The following is a 14329-nucleotide window of genomic DNA, read 5'->3' as shown; positions in this document are numbered from 1 at the left end:
CCAAGTTTCAAGTTCAAGCAGCTTTTACTTCTTGAGATATCGTGTTTACAATGTTTTCAAACCTTGACCTCTTGACCTCAAATGACCATTGACCTCCATGAAAAACAATAGGGGTCATGTGCTTACCAAGTGCTACCAACATACAATGTTTAAAGTTCAAGCACCTTCTACTTCTTGAGATATCGTGTTTACAATTTTTCCAGCCTATGACCTAGAATGACCTTTGACCTCCATGAAAAAGAATAGAGAACATCTATTCACTAAGGGCTACCTAAATAATAAGTTTGAAGTTCAAGCAACACTTTCTTCTTGAGATATTGTGTTTACAAGTTTTACAGACCTTGACCTCTCTTGACCTTTGACCTGAATGAACAACAATTGGGATCATTTTCTCACCAAGGGCTACCAACATACCAAGTTCAAGCACCTTCTACTTCTTGGGATATCGTGTTTACAAGGTTTTCAGACCTTGACCTCTCTTGACCTCCATGAAAAACAATAGTGATCATCAACTTACCAAGTGCTACCTACATACCAAGTTTCAAGTTCAGGCAACTTTAAGTTTGTGAGATATCTTGTTTACAAGCCAAGACGTCACATTCACATGCACACACCCAATCACCATCGTATAGATTCCTTCAGCAAGGAAGCAGAAAATGGTCAAATGGTGACTTTTGTGGTCTGCTTAGTGTGCATCCAATGCCATTTGAAGATAATTAACAGCTTCATTATAATGCTCTCAATTTTGTTAATACCCCAGAGCTTTCCCCCCTGGTCCCCAATGGGCAATGCCCCTGGACCCCACCATCACCCTAAGGAGGAACCCCTGAAACCCACACCCTCGGTGGGAGCACCTGGCACTCCTGCGGCGCCTTATGCACTGTTGGGTCCTTCCAACCAGAAATAAAAGTCTAGCTTTACCCCTGTGTCCAATCATTAAAATCTTTGTAATAGTAAGATATGAAAAAAGCATAATAGTACCATTTTGCAGGGGGCTTTTGAAATTAGACACAATTGATCAAGTACTGCAATGACACATTTCTGCCTCCATTATCATTTGACACAATATGACATAATTAGAATACACAAGAATAAAATATGGATGGTTCATATGCAGTACTAGTAGAAACATGCAGGAATAATGCACTCACCATAATTTGGATCTATATACCAATGGAGTCTGAGGTTAAATCAGTCTTTAAATTCTGACTTATCTGGATGACAACACTTTCAGATTTCCAGACCTTTGACGACCTCCATTTATATTAATTGGGTCCTCGTAATCGCTAAGTAGGATGGTATACATGTATATTTATACATAAAATATATATATATATATATGTATACATATACATACATATATATGTTTATAGTACATATATATATATTATAAGTTTGAAGTTTATCCAAGCTTTAAATTTTTTTTAACTGTGTTTACAAGATTTCAGACTTTGACCCCATTGTTAAACTCACTTTAATAACATATGATCTTGAACAACTTCAATAAGGTACTTGTACTGACTAAAGTGGATCTATACATCTGAGTTAAATGTCAACAAGGGGTTCATGGGAGGTCATTAAGGGGAAGAAGCTAGTTCAAGACCAAGTTAACTAGAGATATGCATTTTTAGAAAAATAAGGGTCGGGTATACGGTCGGGGAGGGGTACAATGAGAGGATCTGCTAATGTTGTGTATTGAAACAAGTGACATACAATTAGTCATTCATTCTGGTTTAGCTACCACTGGTCACCTCTACTTTGCTGATGCTTTTTCAAGAAGTTGTGACCTATCATGGCTTGTGAAACTGCACTGCACTGATATGCTCATAATGAAATTAAAGCAGTTGGGTCAAAAGCATTTCAGCCATTGCAGAATACACTACATTTACTTCACTTACTACTGAACTTTGTGCTTTTACCGTCTCGAGTACTTGTAATATAAACACAATACCTTAGTATGCTGTATTAACCTGGTCAGCATGAGGGGTGTATGGGGGGCAGGTGGAGAAGTCAAGGGGATGGATGCACATTTTAGCAAAAAGATTTATTGACTCTCAGTATTTTGTGACTAACCTGAAGCTTTTTCAGGAACACGGGTCCATACTTGAGACTGATCATGGGATCATATTTTCTCCGCTTTGCAAGATTCCAGGTGAGGTAAATCTCCCGTAGTCGCTGAAGGAAGAACAATTTTTGAAGCTGTCAACGAAGCTGAAGGGTTAGACAGTTTTTCTCCATAATGTACTAGCGAGTAAAAAGAAAAGGTCACTAATGTTCCAACTCAAACAAGTGTTTCACTGATAGCGTTTCAAAAGGGTTACAAAAACCGTCGGCCCACATGATAGTATGGACCACATGTAACCATTTTAGGATTACAATTTATTTTGAAGCACATAACCATTTCTAGGGTTACAGAATTTTCTACCTGGAATCATATCCATTTTAGAGTATAATTTTTTTCTCTTCACTTTGTTTTTGAACTTTCCCATTATCCATGCAGTAAATAGCTCTCAAAAAGCTTTTGAATGGTGAAACCACTTCACAATTAATTGCTGGACATTGGACACAAAAAAAATCTGTGTGTGTGTAAAAACAAATTTCATTCAATTGGTTTAAATGTCTCTCAACTTGTTCAGATGAAGTGCAAGAGTCCACTTTCTGAAGGATTGGATAAGATTGCATACAGACACAGATCAAGTTGGGAGGGGGAGGGACACCTCCCACCCCACCCCCTTTTTCAACCCACATTGAAATTACATCTGTGTAATAGTGCAACCTTGTGTGTATAAACCTACTTGGATCTAATTTTACCTAAACTTTTTCCTAAGGGAGGTCCCCACCAGACCACTCTACATTGGTGTCAGTCTTAACCAGCACAGGGTTCATACCCTCTCCTATTAAAACTCCTACAGGGAGTCACCACTGGCATGATTAATAGGAAATCTTATTTATCTATGACTTTTGATCTTATCTGTAAAGCAGATGATTTAGATTCTCCCTCTCTGTTCTGTTGTCTTCTATTTACTTGGGTAGCAACCATAGTAACAGAGTAAACACATAAAGTCTATAGCCAGAGGAAAGTAAACATCATCTTGGCAATGAAATGTCCATAAATGCAGTATATGCAGATCAGAATAGAAAGTGGAGGAGGGAGGACTAAGAAAGTGTAGGACTAATGTATCAGGTAACCTTAACACCCCTCCCCCACCACCCCCACCACCCCCCCCCCCCCTTTCATCACTCTTGAAGGTCTTATAATCTCAACACTAATGAATATCAAGCAAAAGAATAAGTGAAATTAAATGACAAAGTTTGAATTCCTCAGCAGAATAGAATTGGGGAACTTCATTCTACCCCAGTATATACAGTACATATGAATTGTATGATTATTTTGAAACAAGGACATAAAGATGGGGTTTGTAAGGTTGAGTTATAAGTTTCAAACAAATGGCATGCAATGATAAGAATTCAAGTAAATTAATATGTTCACAACTGATCGCATCAAATACATTTTATTCGAATATAATTTTAACAATCAAACATCAAAAACTTATGAAAATTAAAGATAATTGAGTGATGAAGAAAACAGACCTTTTTCTGGGGCAAAGGCATCGTTGAATGTGTGTGACCTTCTACAAACAAACAACAACCAGGTGGAGAGAATTGGTGAGAATTTGTTTACAAGACCGTGTAACTGGAAGAGGACTAAAGAACTGAAGCAGTTTTGATCCTAGTCAAGATGGGAGGACAGAAGAGAAAAACTTATAAATGGTTAATACCAATAAAGACGAGTAGCTTTAATTCTCATCCTTCAATGGCAATTTCGTTAAACTGGTACCACCAAGAAGTTTGAATGAATACGTTTTCAAAGTTTTAAATCTGCCCTTGTTTGGGTAACCTGTATTCCATAAAGACCTTTGATTGAGAGCTATAAGAAATCGCCACTCTCTTATAATGATTCGCAGCAAGATTACAATGTCAAACGATTGAATTCTGAGACAGAAAATAGCCAAAAAGTATGACGATTTTCTCCTCCTTTCGATTGCAACATGTGCCACGTGTATATAACTCGGGGAATCCCCATTACATCATATAACTGCATGTATGATATTACTTTAGGCTTTGCTCATTTAGTAGTTGGGAATGCAGGCCGAAAAACAAGACTTTTTGATTGATTTAATGTGCCAAACGATAACTTAAAAATATGTTTATATTGATCACATCAAATACATTTTATTTGAAAATAGATTTAACAATTAACCATCGAAAGCTTATGAAAATTAAAGATAATTGAGTGATGAAGAAAACAGACCTTTTTCTTGGGCATAGGCACTGCTGAATGTGTGTGTGACCTTCTACAAACAACAACCAAATGGAGAGAATTGGTGAGAATTTGTTTACAAAACCGTGTAACTGGAAGAGAACTAAAGCTGTTTTGATCCTAGGCGAGATGGAGGACAGAAGAGAGAAACTTATTAATGATCAATATCAGTAAAGACGAGTATCTTTAATTACTCATCCTTCAATAGCAATTTCGTTAAACTGGTTCTACCAAGAAGTTTGAATGAATACGTTTTCGAAGTTTTAAATCTGCCCTTGTTTGGTTAACCTGTATGCCGAAAAGATCTTTGATTGAGAGCTATAAGAAATCCCCACTCTCTTATTATGATTCGCAGCAAGATTTCCATAACAAACGATCAATTTCGGAGACAGAAAATAGCCAAAAAGTATGACGATTTTCTCCTCCTTTCGATTGCAACATGTGCCACGTGTATATAACTCGGGGAATCCCCATTACATCATATAACTTACTTTAGGTTTTGCTCATTTAGCAGTAGGGAATACAGGCCAAAAACAAGACTTTTGATTGATTTAATGTGCCAAACGATAACTTTAAAAATATGGTTACAACTGATCACTTCAAATACATTTTATTCGAATATAATTTTAACAATCAAACATCGAAAACTTATGAAAAGTAAAGATAATTGAGTGATGAAGAAAACTGACCTTTTTCTGGGACAAAGGCACTGCTGAATGTGTGACCTTCTACAAACAAACAAACATCAACCAGGTGGAGAGAATTGGTGAGAATTTTTTTACAAAACCGACTAAAGCTAGTTTGATCCTAGACGAGATGAAGGACAGAAGAGAGAAACTTATTAATGATTAATAACAGTAAAGACGAGTAGCTTTAGTTAGTCATCCTTCAATGGTAATTTTGTTAAACTGGTACTACCAAGAAGTTTGAATGAATACGTTTTCGAAGTTTTAAATCTGTATTCCATAAAGATCTTTGATTGAGAGCTATAAGAAATCGCTACTCTCTTATAATGATTCGCAGCAAGATTACAATGTCAAACGATTGAATTTTGAGACAGAAAATAGCCAAAAGTATGTCGATTTTCTCCTCCTTTCGATTGCAACATGTGCCACGTGTATATAACTCGGGGAATCCCCATTACATCATATAACTGCCTGTATTATATTACTTTAGGCTTTGCTCATTTAGCCGGAGTGAATGCAGGCCAGAAGAAGGCTTGCTTTATTTATTACGCCAAACGATAATTCCTGTTGAATAATATTCTTTTAGCTTTGTTTAATTATGTTAAGTTTAAATGATACATTATTAGTTTGTCACATTTACAAAAGCTTAATCCGAAGTGGCTGTGTAGTGAATATTTGATAGCCAACAACGTTGGATGCATAGAACCAAAATGTCTACACTTAGCTATGAGGGAATTTACGAGCTTCTCTAGGCTTCACTCAAATTTATAAACATTCTCACTAGCTTGGTAGACAACTTGACTTCACCCCACCCCATTAGTTTAGTCCAAAGTTAGAATGTGATAGATCATTTTAGTGGTAACGAATCAATAGAAGAGATCTGACATTACTGTACAGAAATACAATGATATGCTGCATGCACGAGTTAATCTGACATAACCCCTGTGAACCGATTTACTGAAGTATTGACTGCCAAGTCTGTTTTTGAGGTTACTCCAGTGCAAGCTTGATTGTATACATATGCTAGCTTTAGTAGTAGTGTTGCACACGTTGGGTGCCTGTTTGTTTCACATTGAGAGTGCCTGTGAAATTGCATATTTCTTAGGACTAACTTAGGCTATTGAAGGCTAAAATAAACACCATTAAAGTTGGCTGAGATGTAAAACGTCACAGCACTTAATTGTTGAGTCATTGACAGTGAATGGATTTGAGTTACTGTATTAGTATTACCTCTAAACTTTAGGCGGGAAATAGTTGACAAAACCTGTTTGATTAATTTTATAAAATTTTAACACTTATGCCTAACTTAGTGAATAATATGGTACTTACTGCAACACCATGCGTGGTTCGAGCCTGCAACACTAATGTTCGGGTCACTAGTATATATTTGCAGTACTATAGTAGCCTAAGTTTAGCCTCCAGCTAGCCTAGAAAGTATGCCGGTCCTATTGTAAACGAGACTTTGCCTAGGCTAGCCTATTTTTAGACATACCACAGGCCTACATTACGTTAGGCCTTTGGATTAAGCAACAAAAGTTCTGACTAATAATAAACGTTAGGACTACTAACCCTAGTCTAGCCTATGTCACTGTTAGACTGTCAGGCTTAAGAAATTTTCTGCGTGATCATGTGCAAATCAAATACATTTGTACTGTCATTCGTGAAAGAATTGAGTGCCCGAACATGCAGCTTTCTTGTGAAAACTTTTAAAGGATCATATAAAAGAAATTAGCGAAGCACCACGAGAAAAGTTAAGACACTGCAGTATGTTTACCCGGCGTTTTCACGTAGTGTACATAAACGCAACGTACTGAAGCACGATTTACCTGCTTCATAGCAAAGCCTTACAGTACCTGACGTCATCACTGACTGCTTGCTGATTGGTTGGATATCGCACATGCATAACTTCTCGAGCAATCAGAAAAGTTTGTTTTCGGAAATTAACAATAGGCACACAAGTTCCTGTTGTTAGTAGCAGGAAATGCGTATCGGATAGGCCGCGTAAATCATGCGTTATGCAAACTGCACGTTCGAAAGGTATTGAAAGGAACATAGCGAAGGAATTTCTAACAAGATGGAAAATGCATTTGGCTCCAATATTGTCAAACTGTTACAGTTTGTGAAAGCTATTCCTATAACCATTTGGCTTGGTTTCCTGAAGAAATATTCCAGAAGATAGAATAATACTAGAGGATATAAGACTAGTGCAAGGAAAAACAATTTCGTTCTGAAAACCAAACAAACGTACAAAACAAAGACAAAAATCCATTCAGGAAACATCCAAGTGGAAAATGGTATAGGGAACTAGGGTGACAAGATTAGGTAGGATCTGGGGTGCATTTTTCTTTGTAATCCAGCTTCGTTACTTGTGTTTCGAATGTCAATTTACAGAAAAACAAAATCACACTAGTTACTGTAATTATAATTGATATTTTTGAGCAGTGTTACTGATCTATGCACCAAAACACATCAACTTGAAACAACAGAAAACACATTGAAATGCATTTGTTGTACTTTACAGTAAACAGGACAGTTGTTCTAAAATAGGAATTTCATCTTAATGACATCTTGGTAATGCAAACCTGGCTAAAGATAAACAAGTGGCGATCTACTATGGAATATATGTATAAGCTGTGGAAATTGAAATAGCACCTGTGTTACTTCTGAATTTCTTGTAAATCATTTACGGTCTTGTTTTATTCCAGCCAATTAACAGTATCGGTGGCAATTTCCTTTTATCAGTCAGCAGAGGGACATAGACCAAAAGTTCGTCCAGTAAAGACCTCCCCACCCAACTGCCCCCCCCCACACCGGATACTATTAGACCGCAGGGTAGGCAACAGGGCAGACCACAGGCTGCATGTGGTTTTGTACGAACATATCTTCTGGGATGTGATACACAAAGTTGTCAAAACTCGATAAATGCTGCTTGTACAACCCCATAAATAATGAAGTAATTTTTCAAATCAACTCAACCGAAGGATTCCCGTAATGAACAGAAGGATAGATATGATATCGTTAGTAATTTCAAACTAGAAAATGCTTAGATGCAACTTACAAGGACCGCAAGTGCCATTTCCAGCGATCTGGGAGGCATTTTCAGCCAAATCTTTTTTGTACGCTTCGCGCAAACTCATGGTGGCCTGACATTGGTATATATCCTTAAAAGTGTTGCTAGCTGCAGATTGGAATGATTCACTGGGGTTTCACTCGGGGGGGGGGGGTCACAAGATCAATCTAATGCCCACCCCATGTAATAAAACTGTAAAATGTTGACAATCTCAAACAATACACAATTTTTTTAGCTGAATGACTTTTTTACCTTTATTTACTGTTACATAAAGCTAAAGAAATATATATGAAAAATGGTAGTAGCTTGCTTTGGTAATGTTAAGATTTATTGATGCATGGTAATTTCATTCGTTTATCAAATATTGGCAAATGAATATGAATAAGCATGCAGTGATATGTAATAGAAGCATTCTTTAGTGATCACTGGAAAATTTGATTTCAGTGAAGAAGAAAAACATTTACTGCATGTGTCATAATAACTTGAACGGAAAGCTTAAAGAAAATCTGCAGGGTCTAACCAAATGTAATAATGATATTAATGACCTGGCAAATTGGAATATGTTACAAATGTAGTTCTAAATTGTTTACAAGGTATTCTTTACTAACATAAGAAAACTCCACTGTAGACTACTGTAAATTAATAATGATAATCTCACATCTGGAAAGCAGAAATGATGAGAATTTAGTATCAAATTAGGGTCAACTAATTTTGAGTATTTTACATTAGAGGGGGGGGGGGGGGGAGGGGGAGTTTCTTAATGTTTGCGATTAAGAAGTTTTTGTAGGTTCCTTTTACTTCTTTCATTTTGATTAATTTCATTAAAATTATGATCCATCATTACTGTTGCAGAAATATTATTTACGTACGAAATTATAAACGATTATGCGAAATAAAAATGGAATGAGAAAGTGCTAATGATACTTTATGCAAATATGTCTTCTTTTTTATGATTTATAGCCTAACTGATATAAAACAAATATAACAGACAAAATAAAATTTAGTGACCATAAGCATAGCCAAATATATAATAATAATAATGATAATCTCAATAATTTGTCTGGAGTCCCTGCTCAGCAATTCATGATTGTCTCTTTCTTCATTATAATAACAATGCTTCTCTTTGTCATATAGAATAATTGAGTGAAACCGTAAATCCTTTCAAATACAGAACATTAAGTGAAACAAATAAATCCTTTGTCATAATTCGATTGTAACCAATCCACCCACTAATAATTCATCCCAAATACTGTCACTATTTTATCACATCATTCAACTGTTTTAATAATGCTTTCATCGATATTTTCAGTGTCCGAGACGGTTTTCTCCGGAAGGTTATACTTAGATGAAAAAGAAAAGAAAAGAAAAGCAAAGAAGGAGAAGGAGAAGAAGAAGAAACAAAACAAAACAAAAGGAGATGAAAACAAAAGTGCTAAGATGTCAAAGCTCATGTACAAAAAATGCATCATTGTAATTTGCAATAACAATTAAATAATTGTTTGTATTTTTATAAAAGAGAGAACAAAAAGTACATTTTAAATGACTAGGAGTAAAGCAGAGAAACTTGTGCGTAAATGCGAAATCTTAAAGTTGCAGATTATGAATCTTTATATTATGTTAAATCTCTGGAATGCTCCTTTAAGGCTAAAGACACAATGACCCTCTGCTCCTCAGTGCAGGACTAAATGGTAAAGTTAATCCATTATAATTAATCAACCAAAACTATCGTTCTGTTTAATTTATTATAAACATCTGAGTATCGTTGGATAACATTCAGCACCAGTTGTCCTTGAAAAATTTGTAACCTATTATTATATGTCATTGAAGGATAAGAATGTCCTTTGCTTCCCCCATGAGTTTTGTGTGGCATCTGAGGATTTTACCTATTAAATGGTCGGTGTAGTAAACTATATTGTCCAGTCACTTTTAATTGATAAACCTCAGCTGTCTAAAGCGGCAGTTCTCAAAATGAAAATTGTCTTAGAAGTTCAACCTGGACACAGATACCAGTAATTTTGAACAGTCTAGGACATATTAAAATTAATTTTGGGCCTAAAGTCATCCTTTAATAGTGCACTTCCATCAAGGCACTAGTAAACAATTCCACGCAGATGAAGAGTGTATCAAGTTATTCCTCTCCATCATCAGGGTACAATCGCTCAGTGATAAAGCCAAACTGTTTTTTATGACAAAACAGAATTCAACCACAAACTTTATATACAAATGAGGCTAGGTCTAGGTGCATCTACTATGAAAACTATGGTAGGCTTCAGATTAGTGATGATGATCTTGGAATATTCTACAGATGTTGCTAATGTAGTCAATTTATTGGTTTTTGCATGGTGTAACAGACGTGATTACATATTTTAAGAACTGATGTCTATAGTTAACACTGAAACCTAACCGAGAAATGATAAGCAGATAACATACCATAATCCATGCAAACAGTTTGAAATACTCATTGGAGATATACTGTAATAAAAACTTTCAGGAAGACATCATAATGTTTGATTTTATGATGTGAAAAATTGAGTGAGACCAAAAATATGGACAAGATTTATTCTCCATTAAACAATATACAGTAAATCAAATGTTGAGGTAGAATTGGGCGAGGGGGGGGGGGGGCGGGGTAAGGGGGTGATTGGATGGGGTTAGGTTGGGGAAGTCAAAGTTAGAATACAACACTGTTTGATGTAACCAGTATCCATATTTTGTAATATACAATAGAAATGATTACAACAGAAAAGACTAGGATAGTATACAATGCTATAACAAAGATGGAACAGAAAAATAGAATTTGATATTTAATTATACAGTGATTATGAATGATAGCATGATAGATGACCAATAATGAAAAAAAAGCCAGATAATTCTTCACAGAGAGCAAAGTAACCGGATGAAAAGCACAAAGGGAAATGAAAAAGCATATCCTTCTCTTTCCACCCAGATTCTCCCTACCTGCCCCCCCCCCAAACCACCTCTAGAAAACAAAAGAAATTCATAAATCCATTCCCCAAAATCTATGACAAGAAAACCAATGAACAATCACAAAATGGCAGTGATGCTGGTTTGATAACATCATGTTGGTGTGATGTAGGAAAAAAGTAAAATTTGAAAACATTAAAAGACAAAAGAGAATGAAAAAAACATGGGTAAAAAAATGCAAAAATAAATTGAGAGAAAAAGACAAACACCAAAGAAGGAAAGATATAGTTCCCCTTCTCTCCCCTGTCCCTTTCAAAACAGAAAGAGAAGACAAAAAGAAACCCATGCCCAAATCTATAAAGAAAAATATTAAAAAAATCACTATACAATCACAAAATGGCAGTGGTACTGGATTGCGACCAATGTGTTCAAGAAAAGAAGACAAAAATTAAATAAAAAAGAACAATTAAACCAAAAACAAAAGAGAGGTAGCAACAAACAAGGGAACAGATGCACAAAACAAAATAGAAAAGTCAAAGTCCTACCCTCTTCTACCCACCCCCTGCGTCAAAAAACAGAATGGATTCCCATAATCCCCCACCCCCCTAAAAAAAAAACTAAATAAAACATAAACAATCATTTAATGGCAGTGATTCTGGTTGATAAAATCGTGTTGATATGATGTATAAAGATATCAAATTACAGTTAACACCAAAGAAAGAAAGAAAGAAAGACACAGACAAGGGAAAAAATGAAATAAAAAGAAAAAAAGAGAAAAAAAATATCCTCCCTTCAAATTCCAAAACAGGGATGCAAACATAACGAACTCCACTCCTACAATCCATAATAAAAAAGTACAGGATACAACAACAAATTGGCAGTGATACTGGTTTGAAACAACCAAGCACAAATGAAATCGAAAAAAAAAGAAGGAAAAAAATGTTCAAGTTGCAATGTGTCACATAATTTTTAATGAATTGCTAAATTTCATACAGTGAATCAATCATATTAACTCCCAGAGTAAATTCCTTTCTTGTGCTAACAAACTCCATGATTACGTCTTCTCAAGGGATGGACAAAAGGTAGGATTATAGAAACACATTTATTCTTGGAGAGTCCACCAAAGTAATATTTTTGTACGTACTATAAATTTGCCTCTTTAATTTGGTTTCACATTGAGTGACCAAATGAAAGGGGGCAATGATCGTAGGAAACGCAAAGCCCACCCCCCACCCCCCAAAAAAATAAAATTAAGCAATTAAAAATATTTAAGAGGAAGCAAATCTTGCAATACAAGACTGGATATGACTTGTAACAAGAAAATTGTATGCCTTGGAATGACCCGTTTGCAAGAAAATATTTGAAGAAATAAAAATAAAAGGACGATATCTCTCTTTATGACTGACCTTGATAAAATATGTGATTAGTATATACTTTACATAATCTTGTAATCTCTCTAGTAAACCAGTTTTGTATTAAATACCTAGCATTATTTGGCTACATGCATTTTAAAGCTATCAGACTGCAGTTGCGATCGTGGTTGTTGCAAACACTACATTTCTGTGGACAAGAGATTGCTGCAAGGCTCCACCAGAGTGTCCTCTGTTTCCACAGTCAATCAATATTCAATTACAATTCTTGTAATGTGCTCTCCAAGGTATCCAGAAGAATGTCCGCATGATGGGGTTGAAAAATGAGGGCCGGTCGGAAACGGAGCGAGTTTGTCCCGCAGGTACCGAGCAAGACGCCTGCGATATCAATTGAAAAGAACAAGTCAAGACAAAACTATAAACATGACCAAGATATGAGAAATGAACAGATGGATATAACATGGAGAAGCAATGAGTCGATATGAGTGGACGGACGGAATTTGGGATAACCTGAATGTACAAGGTGTTTCCTCTTAGGGCTGGCGTGTACTTGGTGAGAGAACTCAGACAAGAACTTATTTCCTCAATATTGATTGCCAGTTGGATTTACCGTGTCTTCTCCTCATTTGTTTTTCATCTTCTAAATAATCCATCAATTTCTGGGAACTTTTATATTTTTGAATAAATGCCAAAAAAGGAAATTCCCGAAAATGTCATACTTAATATCAAACAATGTGTTGCTGCAGAAAGAAGACAATGCTTTGAAACTGGCACATTGGGATATGGAAGAGAGGAAGGAAAGGGAAGGGAAGGGAAGGGAAGGGAAGGGAAGGGAAGGGAAGGGAAGGGAAGGGAAGGGAAGGGAAGGGAAGGGAAGGGAAGGGAAGGGAAGGGAAGGGAAGGGAAGGGAAGGGAAGGGAAGGGAAGGGAAGGGAAGGGAAGGGAAGGGAAGGGAAGGGAAGGGAAGGGAAGGGAAGGGAAGGGAAGGGAAGGGAAGGGAAGGGAAGGGAAGGGAAGGGAAGGGAAGGGAAGGGAAGGGAAGGGAAGGGAAGGGAAGGGAAGGGAAGGGAAGGGAAGGGAAGGGAAGGGAAGGGAAGGGAAGGGAAGGGAAGGGAAGGGAAGGGAAGGGAAGGGAAGGGAAGGGAAGGGAAGGGAAGGGAAGGGAAGGGAAGGGAAGGGAAGGGAAGGGAAGGGAAGGGAAGGGAAGGGAAGGGAAGTGGAAGGGAAGGGAAGGGAAGGGAAGGGAAGGGAAGGGAAGGGAAGGGAAGGGAAGGGAAGGGAAGGGAAGGGAAGGGAAGGGAAGTGGAATGGGCTAATAAAGTGGAGACATAATGACCTGCACATGTACCCGGCCCTCTGGCCTTGAACAAGCACATCGGCATAATCTGACCTTTTCTGAGGTGATACGACATAAATAAGGGTGTGAATTAGAGGGAGGGTGTGGGGTGGGGTGAGGGGATAATGATAAGCAGAAAAGATAAAGGAAAAGATACTTTTATGCCAATGTCAATATTTAAGACAAGCAAAATCTATCTAATCAGTCTTCTGTGCAGATAAACCCTCCATAAAATGGTCTTTTGGTTACAAGCACAAATGTCTTAGACCAAAATATTGGATGACAAAGAGAATAAAGAGAAAAGGACAATGGTACCTTTGTCACGGACATCCGACGCAACCTTGGCTAAGACACCAGAATCGACGACATCGATGGCGCAGAATGTACCTGGTCCTCTGGCATTGCGTACGTGTTGAGGATACTTTGCCTGAAGAGACAGAATACAATAAAAACTATAAGCCAGTATGTTCAAGATGAGACAATTGCAGCAACACTGGTTCACTGGTACTAAATGGGGCCTGGGGGGGGGAGGTGGGGTATGTTGAGATGACAAGCAATTCGGGAGAAATCGTTTATATTTATGTTCCCTAAAATTTTATCTTCGTTAATGAATTACTTCTT

The 14329-nt window shown here is 36.9% G+C and overlaps 2 protein-coding genes across 6 annotated transcripts in view; both read right to left on the bottom strand.

Moving 5' to 3' along the window:
• Window positions 1-6826, bottom strand: part of LOC139959422 (DNA (cytosine-5)-methyltransferase 3A-like) — a 33557-nt gene extending 26731 nt beyond the window's left edge. Inside the window, exons 1-5 of one of the 5 annotated variants that reach the window (XM_071957024.1) lie at window positions 6782-6826; window positions 5011-5128; window positions 4313-4441; window positions 3592-3730; window positions 2074-2175 (exon numbers count right to left, since the gene is read on the bottom strand). In XM_071957024.1, the coding sequence (XP_071813125.1) occupies window positions 2074-2175; window positions 3592-3612 (123 nt within the window). In that variant the 5' untranslated portion in view covers window positions 3613-3730; window positions 4313-4441; window positions 5011-5128; window positions 6782-6826. The other 4 variants (XM_071957028.1, XM_071957023.1, XM_071957027.1 and 1 more) reach the window with 4 other exon arrangements.
• Window positions 6827-8317: 1491 nt separating this feature from the next.
• Window positions 8318-14329, bottom strand: part of LOC139959423 (4-aminobutyrate aminotransferase, mitochondrial-like) — a 34720-nt gene continuing 28708 nt past the window's right edge. The window contains exons 14-15 of the mRNA XM_071957029.1: window positions 14024-14135; window positions 8318-12750 (exon numbers count right to left, since the gene is read on the bottom strand). Of these exons, the coding sequence (XP_071813130.1) occupies window positions 12632-12750; window positions 14024-14135 (231 nt within the window). The 3' untranslated portion in view covers window positions 8318-12631. The remainder of the gene's footprint in view (window positions 12751-14023; window positions 14136-14329) is intronic.

Source organism: Apostichopus japonicus, chromosome 19 (assembly GCF_037975245.1).
Source record: "Apostichopus japonicus isolate 1M-3 chromosome 19, ASM3797524v1, whole genome shotgun sequence".
Taxonomy (NCBI): Eukaryota; Metazoa; Echinodermata; class Holothuroidea; order Aspidochirotida; family Stichopodidae; genus Apostichopus; species Apostichopus japonicus.
The sequence above is the reverse complement of the archived record's forward strand: the minus strand, read 5'-3'. Positions and strand labels throughout refer to the sequence as shown.